This window comes from Cololabis saira, chromosome 19 (genome assembly GCF_033807715.1).
Source record: "Cololabis saira isolate AMF1-May2022 chromosome 19, fColSai1.1, whole genome shotgun sequence".
NCBI classification, from domain to species: Eukaryota; Metazoa; Chordata; class Actinopteri; order Beloniformes; family Belonidae; genus Cololabis; species Cololabis saira.
Genome location: NC_084605.1, coordinates 39,714,265 through 39,729,443, shown reverse-complemented (window position 1 = coordinate 39,729,443; position 15,179 = coordinate 39,714,265). Strand labels below are relative to the sequence as shown.

Below are 15,179 nucleotides of genomic sequence, written 5' to 3'. Positions count from 1 at the left end.
CTAATAGTTGAGTCCTCCTGACTCGTCCACATTAGTCCAAACAGTGATGGATGGTGTGATCTGACGTTGATGTAGCTTGACCTTGAAGTTCATCTTGAATCTTTTTGGAAGTTGTTTTGACTCTTTGGTTATGATTCATGTTATCCCTCTCTTCAGATTGTCATCAAGTTCCCTCCTGCGGTCACGCCCAGGGACGTTGGCTGCACTCCTCCTGGACCCTAAACCTCTGATTGAAATCTACAACTGCAGTCACAGGAACATCAAAGTGCTTGGAAATGTTCTTTACCTTTACCTTTAACATGCTTTTTTAGGATGAATATGCACCTTATCACAGAGTAAAGAACCCTCAACCCTTCCTCCAGGAAAACCTTTCAAGTCGGTGACATGCCCGGTTGAAAATCTCTGATAATTGAAAAAAAAGATCATTGTCAAGACTTTCACTTCCCAAACTGATCTATTTGAGAAGTTGGATTACATAATAACTTCATTATTACATAACATTTGCAATTTTGAAGTTCATGATTCAAATAAGTGAAGCTTTTCTGAAAACCATAAGAGATGCAGCAAAGTACTTAGTTTGATAATTGTAGTCCACGATTCCATTCTTTTTCACATTTTTCCGGTTTTTGAATTAAATAAAAATGGCAGTTTTTGTTTGTTTTTGTTTATGTTGGTGTTTTTTTAGGTACATTTTTACTAAGCCAGAATTTTTGAATTTGAATTAAAATCAAAAAGTTCTTTAAAAGTGATTTTTTTAAAATTTTTGTACAAATAAGGCATCTCTGAATATCACGAGTGTTCCTACCAGGTTAATAGATACCACCTGAGTTGACCATGTGACTGCTTACCTGAGCTGATCATGTGACTTCTTACCTGTGTTTAAAGAGCTGCCTGAAGGAGACCCCTCTGTCTTTGTTATCTGCCTTGAAGAAGGCCTACATGGCCCAAACATGTTGGCATTTTTAACTTTTTCTAAGCCATGATTTAATAAAGGCTTTTTATATTTTTCTAACTTCTTGAGTGCCTCGGTTTTTCAATCTTTTGAATCTTTTGGATCCCCATGCCGAAGAGCACCTGAAGTATACTTTTTATACACCCAGCAGCACTCCATGCGTTTGTAGTTGCACTATCACGAGTGAAGATCCGTATACAAGTTAAGGGTTGATGTAGTTCTAGTATTCCACCACGCGGTGGCAGTGTTTGCTAATCTAAAGTGCCATATCATTTCTGTTGCAGGTACTTTGTTTTTCCACCAGATGGCGCAATTTAACAGGACATGGAAAGCATGAAACCTAACGTATGAGTTCAAATAGTTGACAATAGACAGGTATGTATACATATGGTAACATATGGTAACATGCTGAAATAAAGTAAAATATAACTTTATCAGACTACACATACACACACACACACACACACACACACACACACACACACACACACACACACACACACACACACACACACACACACACACACACACACACAGACAGCAATATGCAATGTCCTCGTTTGACCCGGAGCCAGACTGTCAGAGAGGGAGGTGGTGGGAGGCTGCAACCCTTCTGGGCTGGCGACAAGAATCTTCTTTCGGAGTTTTATCTTTCATTGCTGGAGATTTAAGCACCTATCATCAGCTCAGCACAGACGTGCTGCTTGTGGGGCTGACTATAAAAGGAACACAGTGCTCATTAGTTTATCCAAACCGATGTGATGCCACACATATCTGTTGGCTCACGTGATTGAAAAAATGCAGCAAAAATGCAATCTTTCAATTCCAAGGATTTTACATCCTATGGTATTATTTTACTAGGTCTGTGGGCAAACACAATCTCAGAGGAACAACAACGCATCATTATTTATTTAACCTTAGCTAAAATGCAGAGGCAGTGAGAGAAAAAGGAGCCATTTACTTATTGAACCTTCGGCAGCAAAAACTTGCTGGTAGTCATTTTCTGTATGACACTGCATCATTGCTGCCTTGAGGACTGCAGATATTTGTTCCTGCTCAGCTCTGTCAAGGTCCCGCCACAGCATCTCCATCAGGCCCGCGTCTGGGCGTTAACTGGGCCGTGATAACTCCCTTATTCTCTTTCTATTTCAGCCATTTTGTTCCAGATTTGGTTGTGTGGTTTGGATCAGAGTCCTGCTGCATGACTCAGTTTGGTTAAACTGTGGTTGTCAGATGTATTGCATCACATGTGACTCTTTAGAACTTCTGAGGTGCAAGACCAGCCCAAAGCGTCACCCCACCTACACCATGCTTGACCGCTGGCTGAGGTGTTTGTATTGGTACGCTGTATTTGTACACCAGACATGATGCTGAGCATCAAGCACCCTCACTTTTGAGTCATCTATTGAATAGACATTGTTTCAGAAGACTCTTAACGAGCCAAACTTCAGTCTTCTCCTAATTGTACTATCGAAAATTATAATTCTGAACATTACCACTCCAGACTAGCAAAAGAGCCAAAACATTTGCCTTTATTGAGGCACTCACACTTGCAGATGTTCAGTTGATCAAGAGTACTTGATAAGCAGTAAATGGTTTATATTGGGTTTGTGATCATGTGCAGTTGTATTCATACCTAGACAACATCACATGATCTCCTATTATACCCTTATATGTAAAACCTTTGACTATAATAAGAGTGCATTTCATTCATCACATGACTGTAGTTAACACGAAAGACGCAATAAGCTCAGTATTTGTGGTAAGAAACATCCTTTAATGATTAAACTCAAAGTAGCTTTTGTAAGAAGAACATTTGGAGCTTTAGGTGTAAACATAGTGTTGACAATGAAAGGCTTTACAAAGGACAGTAATGAGGGCAGTTGTCATTAGAGGCATTCTCTTCTAACTGAACCCAATAACCAGCTGGAAACCACAGCGGACAAGCTCTGACTGAAACGCTTCCATAAACCTCAACACAGCTCCGTTTTGGAGGAGGAGAGAATCTCCCAGTAGATGTCAAGCAGAGGACAGATGCTGTTTTATGGTGTCTAAACAAGTCCTCATGTATGTGATGTCATGAGAGAGTGATGACTCTGAAACATGAGCCGCATGTCTTGGATGACTGGCGTGGCCGGCCGTGCTTTTGGCCCGCTACGGGCGACGCGAGTCACATGCAGAATTTGCAACCCCATGCACAAGGCCAGTCGTCCACCAACGACCAACACATACTGTAAAGGCAGATCTAAGTGTACGCAGGAATGGACCCGGCTGCGTTTCAGCTCTGACATGTGTGATCCGTCTCCTGAACATGCGTCTGCTGTCAGTTACAGATTCATCGCCACAGATGGTTCAGAACTGGCTTTCATTTCGGAGTCTATTCCCAAACCTTTCTACACCATGCTTTTGCAGCTCAGACAGGTATTTAACGGCTTTAAAAACGACATCTGCAATATGCAACTTGTAGCTTCGCAAGTGTTAGCGCGAAACCAGTCCCTTGTAACAGTGGAATACACAGTATTGGATTATGTGGTTTTATTTAGTGGGTGTTTTAGGATAGAGTGTCATAAAGAGCTGTTATTCACAACATTAAAACAGTGTTTTATACAGTAGAGTAGGAAGAGAAAACATCTTGACGTCAGTGGGCAGAGACTGAATGTCAAACTTCAAGTATGCGAAACACATTTGCATCGTCACTGCAAACCTCTCTGTCCTTTTTTTTTTTTTTAGAGTTAATACTAAATATGTCGTCCTAACATCTACTAATTTCTCATATGGCTTCAGCTTGGTGGCATTTAGTAATAGAATCGTTAAATATACTTGTTTTCCTTTGGCTATAATGCCCCACAGTGCTATTTCCTCTAAAATGATTCACTAAAAAGGCAATTTGGCTTCTTGAGACTTCAACAGAGGTGAACACAAACATGGAAAATTCAGGCAACTAGATTAGAGAACTAGAATGAAAATAAAGCTCATTTAAACATTTTCCTCTTTGATCCAACTCTTGGAAAACTTGCAGAATAATACTGACATTACAAACAACTTTGATGTCATCAATGCACCGCCTCCACCTTAGTTATTCCCTGCTTACAGTGGCTGAAGAAAAAGAAGAAACCAACACTGCAGAGTGAATAAAGCTGTGTTCCCTAAAGAAGCTGTTCCTTTGTCTGATTCTTTAAAAACATGTCAAGCTGACTCTAAATAAAGTAACTCTGCTGTAAATGATCGCTATCACTAAAAGGAATGATAAATATATATAGCACCATCTTTTGTTAAAAATAAGATATAGAAAAATACCGAAAATAAAAACACTTGAGCTTGCAAATTCACAAATAGAAAATGACCAAATCTAGATTGAATGGCTCTGCTACGGATGTTACCACTCCATTTGTAAAGCAAGCCGATCAAGAAAAGTCTGCTCAATCCTTCTACGCCTATACATGCACTTTAGTTAATATACTGCAAGAAACTTTTTTTCCCTCCCTTTTTTTACTAATTCTTTACTAATTTGGCAATTACTAAAACAGAAAGGAGAAAAAAAAATGTTTAAAAAAATCCCACAACAAAATAGTAAATAATTATTTCATCATTACCAACAAAGACTGAGGCACTTTTATCAGCTCAAATAAAGCTTGTAGTATCCACTGACAGCAACACAAAAACTATGTACATATATGTAAAAAGTGTTATAAATAGGTTTTAAACCATAGATACTATATACATCTTTAAACTGAGACAGTATTGGTGTTTTCATGTAGGTTTTTGGTATTACTCCCCCTTGGGGTGGCACCAGTACTCGGGCTTCACAACGTCGGAGGGGGACTAGTAACACTTGCAGATAGAGGGGGAGGGGGGCGTCACTGGGAACACCGGACAATGTCTCATTCTCGCTTCCTTAAGACGACGTAGATGAGTCCGCTGGTGAGCGCCAGGGGGAGGGCCACCCATGCCAGGATGTAGGAGTAGCCGAAGGTGTCTTTCTCCGGCACCCATTCCGGACTCATGACGGTGTAGATGATGGCGGCGCTCATGACGAACAAACCTGGGGGGGAAGCAGGGAGCAGAGAATAATGTTAGCTGTCTGTGTGATCAATGATCAGATTGTGTTTCTCTGCAGTATTGAGCTCTCTTTCTTGCGTCCTGGGCTGAACCCTGTCTGGCGGCGCGGGTGAGGCCGGGTCAGTCTCGCTCCACATTACATCACAGCCTTTCAGGCTTTGCTGCACCCCAGACCGGCCTTTTGGAGGCCTTTTCAAGCTTCCGCCCACCTCCCTGGCCTGACATGGCATGATCTGTTTGTCAGAACCCAGCTCTGACAACCTTCCTGACATTTTAACTTGCTCGGCTGGCTGCGTTCCCAGTGTCATTCCTGTTTGGCTGAGTGGGCACATGCGGAGCCAGGCAATGCGCTGGCATGCTATGGAGAGAAAACCTGGCATTTTGCAAAAGGCCTGCCAAGTGACAACACAATAGACTAGCAGTTGAGCTGTTCTCAGGCCAAAGGGCGTAAAAGTACAATAGACAAATAGAGCATAAAAACCACCGGGATGCCACTACTTGGCCCAGAACCTTAATTTAATTTTCTGCCTGGGACGGTGTCCCATGCGTATTTGTGCAGGTGGATTTGTATGGATGGTGTATTTTAAGCCTTTCGACAACTAATTACAAAGTGATCAAATGAAAGTGCAGCTTCTATTCACTAAAAGTTAAACATATTCTGCTTATTAGTCGATTCTTGTCCTCAATCACTTGCACAGTTACTTTCTAGAACCCTGTACTTGACACCAGAACTGTTGAAGACACTATTTGAGATCCAGTCAACTCGGTTTTGATGACATTACAAGGATAAATACGCTTGATCTACGGTTCTAAAGTTTATTCTACTTTAATGTCTTAGTGTGGTTACCAAGAACTGAGGTTATAGTTTGATTTGGTCCTAATCAGGGAGTTACCATCTATTCGACTGTTTGTATTTCTCCATTCAGCATCACTTGTTCATCATTTTAACCATTCTACAAGATTGTGTTTACCTAACTAATGCCCTTCTTTGTTGTCACTACATTTAAAGGTTATAGTAATAAGTTCATCAATTAAAATTTACAGAAACCCTGACAAATAGCAGCATCCCAAATGTGACAAAGTCACAAAATACATTGTGAGTTACTTGCACCTCATTTGACCATTTCGCTACTTTACATGTTTTCCACATTTTAAAGTGTCAAATATAATTTTGATTTGACAAACCCAGTTGTACTGCGGTCTGAAGGGAACGTCATAAGCTAATCAGCGAGAAAAAAAAACAACTAAACCAAAACATTTAACAAATTTAAAAAAAAAAAAACCTGTGAATTCTCAAAGCTGAAAATGTAAATATGGGAAATAACAGACGTACATGGCCATTTGGAGGAATATTTGAAAATTAAAGAGTTATAAACTGGATTTTTTTTTACATTACTGGTTAGCTCAGGAAAACATCTTTTAGCATGATTTTTGTTAAAAGAGTCAGATTCAATTGAGTACATCTAAGAAGGCAGCATGTTGTGCCTTCCTCCAGGAGACTGTGTTAAAGTTTAACAAAATGTGTTTCTACGAAAACTTCCTAGCTAGTAAATACAATATGCTAAACACAAGCTTGCTAACAGCGATTATTTCAGGCTGGCTAGCTCGTTACAACGACGCTGCCTCTTCCACCTCCGGCCTGCCAGTTTTCTGTCATCAGACATAGGTTTTAGTCACATTTAACATGCTGTTTGAGAATGGATAATCTAATCCTTTAACCTATTTCATTTTAATTATCCAGCATTCATGAAACAATTTTATGCCATTCACGGAAATGTCATTTGTTTCCCTAAATATGTATCCACGTCTGAAATTCCATTAGTGCTTTAAGAAGTTTTTACAAACAGTAATATTCAGAAAAATCCCCATCTTAACTGGCAATCCCCTTTCAAATTTCTGAAGATTCTCAAATTTGATCTGAAATTTACTGCCACTTTTCGCTCATTAGTAATAACAATCAGATGAATGTTATTACTTCTTAAATATAACAGCCGCCCATTTACTTTTGGAACAGGAAGCCTAACGTGATCCCAAAACCTTTGCTGCATGACCTTTGCTTGGAACTGTGTATTTCTGTTATCTACCAAACGTTATATTGTTCTTGTGGCGTGTCTGCACTGATGCACGCCCATGCATTTCTGAAAAAGTGTCCGTGAGGGGTGAAACTTACTGGCAAGGATCTGGAAGGTTCCGGTGAGGAAAAAGCGCCCGCCCTTCTGCAAAGTGAAGAGCTGGCAGAAGAAGAGGAAGAGAGACAGGCAGCTGAAGATAATGGAGAGGATCATGAGACCCTGGACAGCCTGAATCCACTCTGCAGGAGAGGAAGGGGGAGAAAAAAAATCAGTCAATGGCTGACTAGCAGCCATTATTAGTCAGACAGTAGCATGCATTTGATTATCTTAATGACCACACAAGAAGATAAAAGGAAACAAATGAAACATTAACTGCCAGAGTGAGCTTCGACCGGCCTCACATCTCCAAAACAGAATGACCAAGCCGTGTTTACTTCTGGGACTGTGTAATGGATCCACAACAATGGAGCTCAGGTATCTCATTCCTAAAAGCTCTGCACCCCCTCACAGTGGGGCTCGTGACTCAGTGCTCCCCATCGATTGCTGTTGCTAGACCTCTTTGGCTAGAAGCCATTAGACTCCTGTTATTTACAGGGACTTCCATCTGCTGCATCTGTGCTGTCTGTCTGTCTGTTTGCTCCTGGCTCTAACTGCGTGTTTCTGTTTATTTCTTGCCTGAGGACGGTTATCGTTGCTCACTCTGGCCCCTCAAACGCTCAGTTTTTCCCTCTTTTGTTTGTTTTGTCCACCACATCTTTACTGTACCTGTTGCTGTACTCGGCCCAGATCTTTTCTACCAACCGCTGCCATGGTGATATAAAGTGCTTGAACCACAAAGAACTTTATTGGCTAGTTGCATCATCATACCTGGAGCTTCTGCAAAGACGTGAGACAAATTGCTGCTGTGCATCCTTTTTGTAGACCTCTAAACTGTAACATTTGGGTTCCGTGGTGTATTGATTCTCATTTGTCGTGTAAATCAAAGGCCTGTTGTGGTTTTAATGGAGGACCACTTACTGCGACGGTAAAATGGCACAATGCATAATTTATCTCCAAAAACAAGGATGACATGTGAGATGGGACTCCTTTGACAAACCGCACTATAACGCCAGGTTGCACTGTTAGATTTCCCTGCATCCTATTTATTTTTAACTCTCCGATCACTGGTCACTTACGAAGAATCGTATCTGAAATTTGTGATGACTGTCGGGTTGACTGTAATCGCCTCCCGATGAGTTTAGATGGTGGAATTATCATGACACCATTTGCGATATACAGCCAGAGTAGCAACCGTAACCATGACCCTGTTCTATGGTGCTATTTATAATTTTGTAATAACACAGACAAACATACATCACTGCTTTTTTACAAACATACATCATGTTTTCTTTCCTCCCTAATCTGTCTTCTGTAGTATGAGCCGTGACATCGGGCATTTCCTGGCAAGGATGCAAGCATGAGTCATATTCAAACGCCGTGCAAGTTTATTATTGTGTTAGCGCAGGTCAGAAAGTTAGTCTCCAGCCCAAGAATTTTACCGTTATTCCAAACAGGAAGACAACCGCGGTGGTTCAGATGTTGAACAACTAAAATAAGACTGCTGTGAGGGATTTGACTCGCCATGTTTACGTGTTCAGGAGTTTATGAAGGCACAAGACATTGTTCCTCGCTGACTAATTTTAGAACAAATACGTTCTGTGAAGTCATTTTCCTGGCTATGCAGATGTTATGTGTAACTCACTTGGAATACAATAACCGTCTGGTCAGTACATCTCACACCGGTGTCATCTAAACCAAATACGGCCAATATTTTTGAAACCAAGGCAACAGAAAAGGAAAAATTCCTCCCTTTAACATAACTGTGATGCTTATGATTTACTTCAGAAGGAAGTTGATTGCTCAGCAAAGATTCAGGAAACTCTTTTCAACCTCCCCCCCCAACATAAGCCACTATCTACCATCTCCCAGAGCCGCGAGCAGCACACGCGCCTTCCTAAATAAACACTGCGTCACTGCTTGGAGCAAGTCAAACAAACCGGCCTCGCCATCGGACTACCTGGCAGAGCGTTCAGGCACTGAAGCCCTGACAAAACACACAGCAACTTAGTGCGACTCATTCTAGACAAGTGACATCACCGCGCTGCAGCCGGCAGCTCCAGCAACACTGTGATGGGACATTTCATAGGTAAACAGCTGGCTGCAACTAGGTCTGAAAAATCCTGGGAATTTTCCAAGTTAGAAACTTTGCATGACAATTAACAGGAATATGTGAGAAATAATGAGAATTAAAGCTGCAAGCAGCGATGAACGGGTCGTCGCACCCTTGTGCACGTTCAGGCTGCAGTGGAAGCTTGTATGACTTGCATGTAGATTCTTCAGGCCTGGACATTTAGTGGACGACACCAGCCACGACTCTCTATACCAAACCATTCAAAAGTTATGGCAGAAAGTAGGAACTATCAGATATCAACCACTCAGATGAAGGGAAGGGGCTAATTTGCACCAATTATGTTCAAGGACTCAATACTGAGTCCAATGACTCCACCCACGACTCTTTATATCAAACCATTCAAAAGTTATGGCAGAAAGTAGGAACTATCAAATATGGATCAGATGAAGGGGGGCACGCTTTTTGGCGTCTAGCGTCGCAACGGTAACGCTTTTGACTGAGAAAAGTAATGCGTGTTGTCGCAGGAAGGAGACGCACCTTTAGATGTATAACACACCTGGGTGCACGTTACGGTTCGGGCCGTATTAACAGCCGAAGAAATGGCATAAATTGCGCCAAAATTACACGATTAATTAAAAATGGCCGACTTCCTGTTCGGTTTCTGCCATGGCGCCAAGAGACTTTTCTTTAAGTTGCGACATGATACAAGTGTGTACCGATTTTCGTGCATGTACGTCAAACCGTATTGTGGGGCTTGAGGCACAAAGTTTTCTAGGGGGCGCTGTTGAGCCATCTTGCCACGCCCATTAATGCAAACCATGAAATATCTAATTTATCACCAGGCCTGGCTTGCGTGCAAAATTTGGTGACTTTTGGGGAACTATCAAATATGGACCAATCAGATGAATGGGGGGCACGCTTTTTGGCGTCTAGCGTCGCCACGGTAACACTTTTGAAAGAGAAAAGTAATGTGCCGCGCTGCAGGATGGAGACGCACATTTTGGCGTATAACACACCTGGGTGCACATTACGGTCGGCATTAACGGCCAAAGAAATGGCATAAATTGCGCCAAAATTACACGATTAATTCAAAATGGACGACTTCCTGTTTGGTTTCGGCCATGGCGCCAGGAGACTTTTCTTTAAGTTGCAACATGATACAGGTGTGTAGTGATTTTCGTGCATGTACGTCAAACCGTATTGTGGGGCTTGAGGCACAAAGTTTTCTAGGGGGCGCTGTTGAGCCATTTTGCCACGCCCATTAATGCAAACCATGAAATATCACTTTTTTCACCAGGCCTGGCTTGCGTGCAAAATTTGGTGACTTTTGGGGCACGTTTAGGGGGAAAAAAGGCCCTCCTTTTGTCAGAAAAATAAAAAGAAAGAAAGAAAGAATTCCTACGGATAAAATAGGAAGAGATTTGCTTAAATGAAGTTGAAGTTGAAACAACTTTTTCAGCATAATCTTGGTGAAAGACATACATTGTCAAATTATTGGACAGACTGTGTGTGACATCACCGACAGGTTTTCTGAAGAACGGCTTTGAAGCCTCTTTTTTCTCCAAATGCACGCTGCCATGATGTAAATGGGCGGAGCAAACGGGGTCAAGAAGCCATCTAGAACACACCCACCAATCAAAGTTAGACCCATGCTTGAGGAGCTGTGGAATTGCCAGCATATTTGGAATGTTGTTTCGGTGGTAAGATCATAAATGAGTGCTGTGCTTAGCCCACGCTGGGTTAGTGCAAACAGCCGATTGCTTCGCTGCGGAGGAAGTGATCATGTCTAAACATTGACGACTGCCAATCAAAAGACTATGCCCCATATTACATCAAAAAAATTATGCTTAATATACAGATTTAATACCATTTCAGTTGCGTCTATCGTGCAATCATGAGCACAGATACTTTCTAAAATCCACTAAAATTAAAGTCTCACTTTAAGAGCTGCATCTGGTAAAGTAAGTTTTGATGACTCAAGCAGAAATCCAGTAGAGATTGGTGGTATTAACTCATTACTGTTCTAGCTAGCACCATGTGGTTCTGTCTTCCTGCTAGCTGTTTTCTGTTAACGTTAAACAACCTAAATTATAGTTTGATTTAGCAGGATGACTGATGATGAAACCTCTATTCATCTAGCTGATTTCTATTCAAAAAGGCAACATCTGAAAATGCTTTAATCATTCCAAAAACATTCTGATCGTTTAGGCAACTATTTATCTGTAAATTCCGTTGCATTAGGGTGTGTGCCGCGTTTTGTTTTTTACTTTGAACTAATCTTAATCTCTAGAACAGGGTTTAGCGTGGTTTAGCGGTTAGCACTGTTGCCTCACAGCGAGAAGGTTCCCGGTTCCACTTCCGGGTGCGGCAGGGTCTTTCTGTGTGGAGTTTGCATGTTCTCCCCGTGCTTACGTGGGTTTCCTCCGGTTACTCCGGCTTCCTCCCACAGTCCAAACAACATGAGTACTGATGCAGACTGATACTCCTAAATATCCTGCAGGTGTGAGTGTGCATGGTTGTTTGTCTGTATGTGGCCCTGTGATGGACTGGTGACCTGTCCAGGTGAACCCCTGCAGACCCCCCTGACCCTGCAAAGGATAAAACGAGTGTATATAATGCATAGATGGATAATCTCTAGAACAACGCTGCATACTCTTTCATAAGTTCTCACTTCCCCATGGAAAGTTTCTGGAACGTTTGCTAAAACGTAAGATAATTCTCCACGCCGTTTTAATATCATTAATCTTCAGAGATTGGAAAAATATTTTTTCATTAGGTCCACTTTTACATGTGGAGATTAAGTTGCTTTTATGACACTAAGATTTGTTTATTCTCTTGCTAAACTTTCTCGAGTCTCTTCAGCCATTCTGCCCACTGTAGCTGTGCGAGCTAGTTTCATGGTGGCTGATGTGTGCCACAGTGCCATAAAGTATTATGCAATTGCCTGAGGAGATAACCCATACACAAGTCCAAAGTTACATTGGGTGGTTTTTGACTTTGAGACATCAAGAGCTGGTTGGGACTTTAGAATAATCTAATGTTCCTTCAAATGAAATTGAGACTGACATTTTAACATGAAAGAAAGTCTTTTGTGCCGCTTTTATACCTAGTCTGGCTGTGTGCATAAATCTCCTGACACTGCAGCTGCTACCTCAAACTGTCCTTATGATCCCTGCAAACTAAGACTGGACGCTGTGACCCGACACTGGGTGTGACCCGCCATCAGCATGTCCTGCACGGCGGTGGCCCAAGGCCTCTCTGCATTCAAAACACTCCAAACACACATATCCATAGAGATCAAAAACTTTAAATACTCTGTGCTGCCCCACCCAGATAGATCATTCACAGCTCCCTGACTCTTGTATCTACGCACTCCCAACACGAGACCTTATTATGGAAATCCCACCACGACTATTTATACAATGGCAGCCTATCAGCGAGCGGTTGCAGACGGCATCGCCACATTCTCTGCCCTAGATGGCACCAGAGTCCCTGATAGGTCGTGACACACCCACATCACCAGCAAGGTACTGCTCTCATCAAGAGGTTTTTAACAAAGTGCAAACTCCCCCAACACTTCACAGCCATGAAATGACTGAAACCCCCAACATTTGTAAATCTACAGCTCATCAGTGAGATGAATGCTGAGGCATGTGTCTGACCTCCGGCTGATGCTGGGTTACAGCTGTATCCTCCATTGGTGGTAGAACAGTTGAACCAGAGGTCTGAGGTACCAGTTTCTCCTGTTGTCCATACCTGGGGTCAACAACATATGAAGGGATTAAAAAAAGAAAGAAAAAGGGTAGATGGCAAATAAACATATGAACAATTTTAACTATGACAAGAAATACGGTATTTCTTAATCCATGTGTGACATGCATGAAGTTAGTCTACATCCCATAGCTTTTCCTCAGGACATGAAGTAAACATTTATGCATGATACTGTTTGCAAACTCATGATTGCATGTAAACTTTCAGAAAAAAAAGGAAATTAAGATCAATGTTTCACTCACGCTGACAATTGTTGACACAAACAGGAGGACCAGAGCAGCAAGGTGCAGCAGGATGATTCCCAGTAGTAGGAGCAGCATCTTTCTCAGATAATCTGAGTATGAAGCAGAGGAGACAGTCTGTCAGTATTCTGTATCTGCGTGTGTGTGGATGTCAGATTTGAGGGATATGGGTGTGTCGCTGCATCCAACCAACAAACTGCAGAGGTTTCTTCGCCATCCCTTCTTAACCTCAATTTTAAAAGAGAGTGACTTATTGTTAACACTCCTCATGTGGGTAAATTAGTGTCAGGCGCCTTAGGGCTATTTTTAAAGGCAAGTTTATGAATATGATTAAAGGCTCAAGCTTTTTCTTGATAACTATAAGTTTGCTTCTAGATGATTATACAACTATATTTATACTTTTTTTGTGAAAATGTTGTCTTTGGTCAGAAAAAACGCTTTTCCGTCTCTTTGAAACAGCAGGGATCATTCGTGAAATGGGAATAATTTCAGAAATAGTCAGTAATTTTAAAATAAAGCCGAAAATAAGTTATTTTAAAAAAGAAAGTGGCAAATCACGATTCCACTCCAGCATTATTGAGAGTATTGAGGGTAAAACACAAAGTTTTGCGCGATGACAGCTCAGTCCTGGTCTGGTGCGCGCATTCCCAGCTCCAAGCGCGTTTCCGCCTTTTTCCGTTCTGCATCTAATCCGCCCGAGCGCCTCATAATAAACACAGAAAGTTTACAGGAGAGCAAAAGTCCACTTACTTCAAGCTTGTCGCTTGTACTCCGGCAAAATAAAGGGGCAGATCGGTGTCAGGAGAAGCCGAAAGCAAGTTTAACCAAAAAGAGAGTCCAACAGCGGTAGTCCTCCGTCCCAAACTGTCGCTTCCAGACTAGATTGATGCCAGGGCTGACGTTGTGTTATAAATGTCTCATTCTGGAAGAACAACGCCCTCCGTGCGTCGCTGCGTCATGGAGTGGCCCTCTGGTCCACAGCCAGGACTCCAGATATAGACGCGCCATGCGTAATAGCGCACGGTTGCCTTAGTTACTCACTTTTGCTGTGTATGTGTAATGAGCTGCTGGTCATTGTTTTGCTGTCGTGGTTACTGAAACCAGATATCTGCAGTCGAGGATTTGATTTTCCCTTTCTTTCAGATATACATTTATATTATAAATTGCACAATTTTTGATAGTCATAAATTCCTGAAAAGATGATGATTGGTGCAGAGTATTTTAAGCTGCTTCTGTATTCCCTTTTTAATAATAATACAAATAATAATTTTATTTATTTTGTATTTATTTATTTAGAATAGGGACAGTGCATACTAATAAACATTTAAATAAGTAAATACATACATGTAAATATGCCAGATATAGCCATCACGTTAATTTTCATCTCCAGTCCCTTGTCAGGTTGATGGCAACAGAATAAAACAAGAAGTCACAATTACAAATGCATAATAAATATAACAGCAGAGTAGCCCACCTGACCTAGAACTTAAAGCTTGATTTATGGTTCTGCGTCAAACGACGCCGTGCCTACGGCGTGTGGTCTGCGTATGTTTAATTCAGGCTTAACTCTGCACAGTAACACACCTATATACATAAACTCAAATATACATCAAATGTTATAAATGATGGCTAAGAACAGGCTGAGACACACGCTCTTTCTCTCTCTCTCTCTCTCTCTCTCTCTCTCTCTCTCTCTCTCTCTCTCTCTCTCTCTCTCTCTCTCTCTCTCTCTCTCTCACACACGCTCTCTCTCTCGCACACACACACACACACACACACACACACACACACACACACACACACACACACACACACACACACACACACACACACACACACAGATCAGTGTTAACACTGTTGGTTCTGCAGGAGCCACTTCTTAACACCTTTGAATGAGTAGTAGGATGGGGACT

At 41.7% G+C, this 15,179-nt stretch overlaps 1 protein-coding gene across 1 annotated transcript; it reads right to left on the bottom strand.

The window, feature by feature from the left end:
- Positions 1-2,466: 2,466 nt before the first annotated feature.
- On the bottom strand, positions 2,467-14,186 carry pmp22b (peripheral myelin protein 22b). The gene is made up of 5 exons (XM_061707614.1): positions 14,017-14,186; positions 13,267-13,358; positions 12,916-13,009; positions 7,182-7,322; positions 2,467-4,994 (listed from the first exon to the last, which is right to left on the bottom strand). Exons 2-5 carry the CDS (start codon positions 13,342-13,344, stop codon positions 4,834-4,836), a joined length of 474 nt encoding a protein of 157 aa, XP_061563598.1. The 5' UTR covers positions 13,345-13,358; positions 14,017-14,186; the 3' UTR covers positions 2,467-4,833.
- Between the last annotated feature and the right edge of the window lie 993 nt (positions 14,187-15,179).